The 2,706-nt window shown below is 45.1% G+C and overlaps 1 protein-coding gene across 1 annotated transcript; it reads left to right on the top strand.

Moving 5' to 3' along the window:
* Positions 1–819: 819 nt before the first annotated feature.
* Positions 820–1,875, top strand: LOC120921589 (olfactory receptor 51E1-like). Its single transcript, XM_040334093.1, has one exon. It carries the CDS (start codon positions 820–822, stop codon positions 1,873–1,875), a length of 1,056 nt encoding a protein of 351 aa, XP_040190027.1.
* Positions 1,876–2,706: the final 831 nt, after the last annotated feature.

Raw genomic sequence — 2,706 nt, 5'->3', positions numbered from 1 at the left:
CTCCACCCTGTCTGGAGAGATATGGACGGTGGGTCTTCGTTACATTTACTGGCTCTGGCCTTAACACTGTTGGAGCTCTACTGGCCCCCTACACTTAAAGTGGACTGTACATAGGAATAGCCATATTGGGCTTCCCCTTTCTATGTGTATGGTACTAGTGCCTGATTCAAAGTTCCCTAGTTTGGCTGTTGATGATATGGTTATTACCCCCGTCCCACACAAGTTATAAGGACCTTTCCAGCCCTATATTGCTTAAGGCATGAAAAAACGCTGATTGGTGGATGATTCCGCCAGGTTTGCCTGTGTATATTGTTTTGTATATAATGCACCACTGCAAGCTCCTGAAGAAGCGCTTCAGGGCACGAAACATGTCGAGTTTTCTTCACTACGTCTCTACCACCAACCAGCTGCTCCTTCCATTTGACACCATCTCATTTTTGAATCATTATTGATCGATCTGTTCCACTGTGGTAATAGTTGGTTGTGTTAGGTGGTGTGAGTGAGCGTCGTTTAGACCGGGGAGCCCTCTAGCTGTTGTGGAACTACACATCCCATGAGGCATTGTAAAACTTTGACATTCATAGACATGACTTGGCATGATGGGAATTGTAGTTCCTGAACAACTGGAGGGCCATAGTTTGGAGACCCCTGGTTTAGACCAAACGCCACGTTTTGTTTTTTTCATGTCATGTCAATAATGTGAATTTTAAAGATTAATAAAAGTTTATTTTGTATTTTAGCGCTACAGATGTGCCTCTGAAGTCCATGTTACCTTCTTTTGAATGAATCTTCTTGAAGAAGATAGTGTTAGGGTCAGAAATGTCTTATCGTGTGCCTAATGTGTTCCACTCCTGTTACAGGACAAGATGCAGCTTTGATGACCATCTACAAGACATGGCGGAGACCAACCACACGCCGTGCCGCGATATCAATGAATTCACCCTCAGCGGTATTCCGAACTTGGATAACTATAATTTCTGGCTTGGTTTTCTCATTGCCGTAATGTATGTCATGGCTGTCCTGGGGAATTCTACTATTCTCTACATCATTAGGGTGGACCAGGAGCTTCATGGACCCATGTACATCTTCCTTTTTCTTCTAGCCATTGTGGATATCTTAATAGCCACCACTGTCATGCCTCGGATGGTGGGGATCTTCTGGTTTAACCAGCGGCAGATCACCTTCAACATGTGTCTGACTCAAATCTTCTTCATCCCTTTCCTGTCCACCCTGGATTCTGGGATACTGATGGCCATGGCTGTAGACCGATATGTGTCCATTAGCCACCCTCTTCGATATTCTTCCATTTTAACTAAGCAAAGCATCACAAAGTTCTCCTTGGTTATATTAATAAGAGGGGCAGCTGGGCTAACCCCTTTCCCATTGCTTATCAAGAGGATTCCCTTGTTTCAGAGAAATTTGCTGACGCATTCTTACTGCCTCCACCAAGAAGCCATGAAGTTGTCCTGCGTTGACATCAAAGTCAACATCATCTATGGCCTCTTTATCATCCTCTATACCATGGGCATGGACTCCCTGTTTATCTCCATTTCTTACATGCTGATCATAAAGACGGCGGTGGGTCTGCTGGCCAAGGCCAGTCTGAAGGCCATCAGTACCTGTGCCGCCCATATATGTGCCGTCCTTATCTACTACATCCCCCTCATTGGCCTTTCTGTGGTGCACCGGTATCCAAGTCACTCAGCCCCGAACATTCATATCCTTTTTGGAAATGTTTACCTCCTACTGCCTCCCGTAATTAACCCCTTAATTTATGGCATTAGAACCAAGCAGATTCGAAACAGGCTTATTAAGTCGCTCAGTAAATTAAGTCAAAGCAAAATGTGCAAAAATCTAAAATGTGTAAAACCTTAAGAGGTTTAAAGCCTCGTACACACGGCCGGTTTTCTCGGCAAGAAAACTGCTGGCAGAGCTTTTTGCCAAGAAAGCCGGTCATGTGTATGTTTTCTCGTCGAGAAAATTGCAGAGAATCTCGACGAGAAAACATACACATGACCGTTTTCTCTGCAAAAAGCTCTGCCAGCAGTTTTCTTGCCGAAAAAACCAACCTGCCCTCTATTTTCTCGTCGGGATTCTCGTCGGCCTGTTTCCCGACAAGAAAACTATGGGCCGGATTTAGATACCTGAGCGTATCTGTCCGGCCGGCATAACGTATCTCCGATACGTTACGCCGCTGTAACTTTGGGCGCTTAGTTCTGTATTCAGAAAGAACTTGTGCCCATATTTACGGCGGCGTAACGTATGTGTTGCGGCTTAAGGCCGCGTAATTCAAATGGGGATGTTGGGGGCGTGTAGTATTTAAATTTGTGTTGACCCCGCGTTTTTTACGTTTTTTTTTAACGGCGCATGCGCCGTCCGTAAAATCTCCCAGTGTGCATTGCTCTAAATGACGTCGCAAGGACGTCATTGGTTTCGACGTGAACGTAAATTACGTCCAGCCGTATTCGCGAACGACTTACCCAAACAATGTAAAATTTTCAAAATTCGACGCGGGATACTTAACATAGGATACACCGCACATACCCCTCATATAGCAGGGGTAACTTTACGACAGAAAAAGCCGAACGCAAACGTCGGAAAAAAAAAACGCCGGGCGGTCGTTCGTTTCTGAATCGGCGTAAATCCTAATTTGCATATTCCTTGCGTAAAACATACGGAAGCGCCACCTAGCGGCCAACGTAAATA

This window comes from Rana temporaria, assembly GCF_905171775.1.
Source record: "Rana temporaria chromosome 2 unlocalized genomic scaffold, aRanTem1.1 chr2g, whole genome shotgun sequence".
NCBI classification, from domain to species: Eukaryota; Metazoa; Chordata; class Amphibia; order Anura; family Ranidae; genus Rana; species Rana temporaria.
This window is presented reverse-complemented; position numbering and strand designations above follow the sequence as displayed.

Coding starts and splice junctions, on each gene's coding strand:
- LOC120921589 (XM_040334093.1), top strand. CDS start 820: ATGTCTTATCGTGTGCCTAATGTGTTCCACTCCTGTTACAGGACAAGA.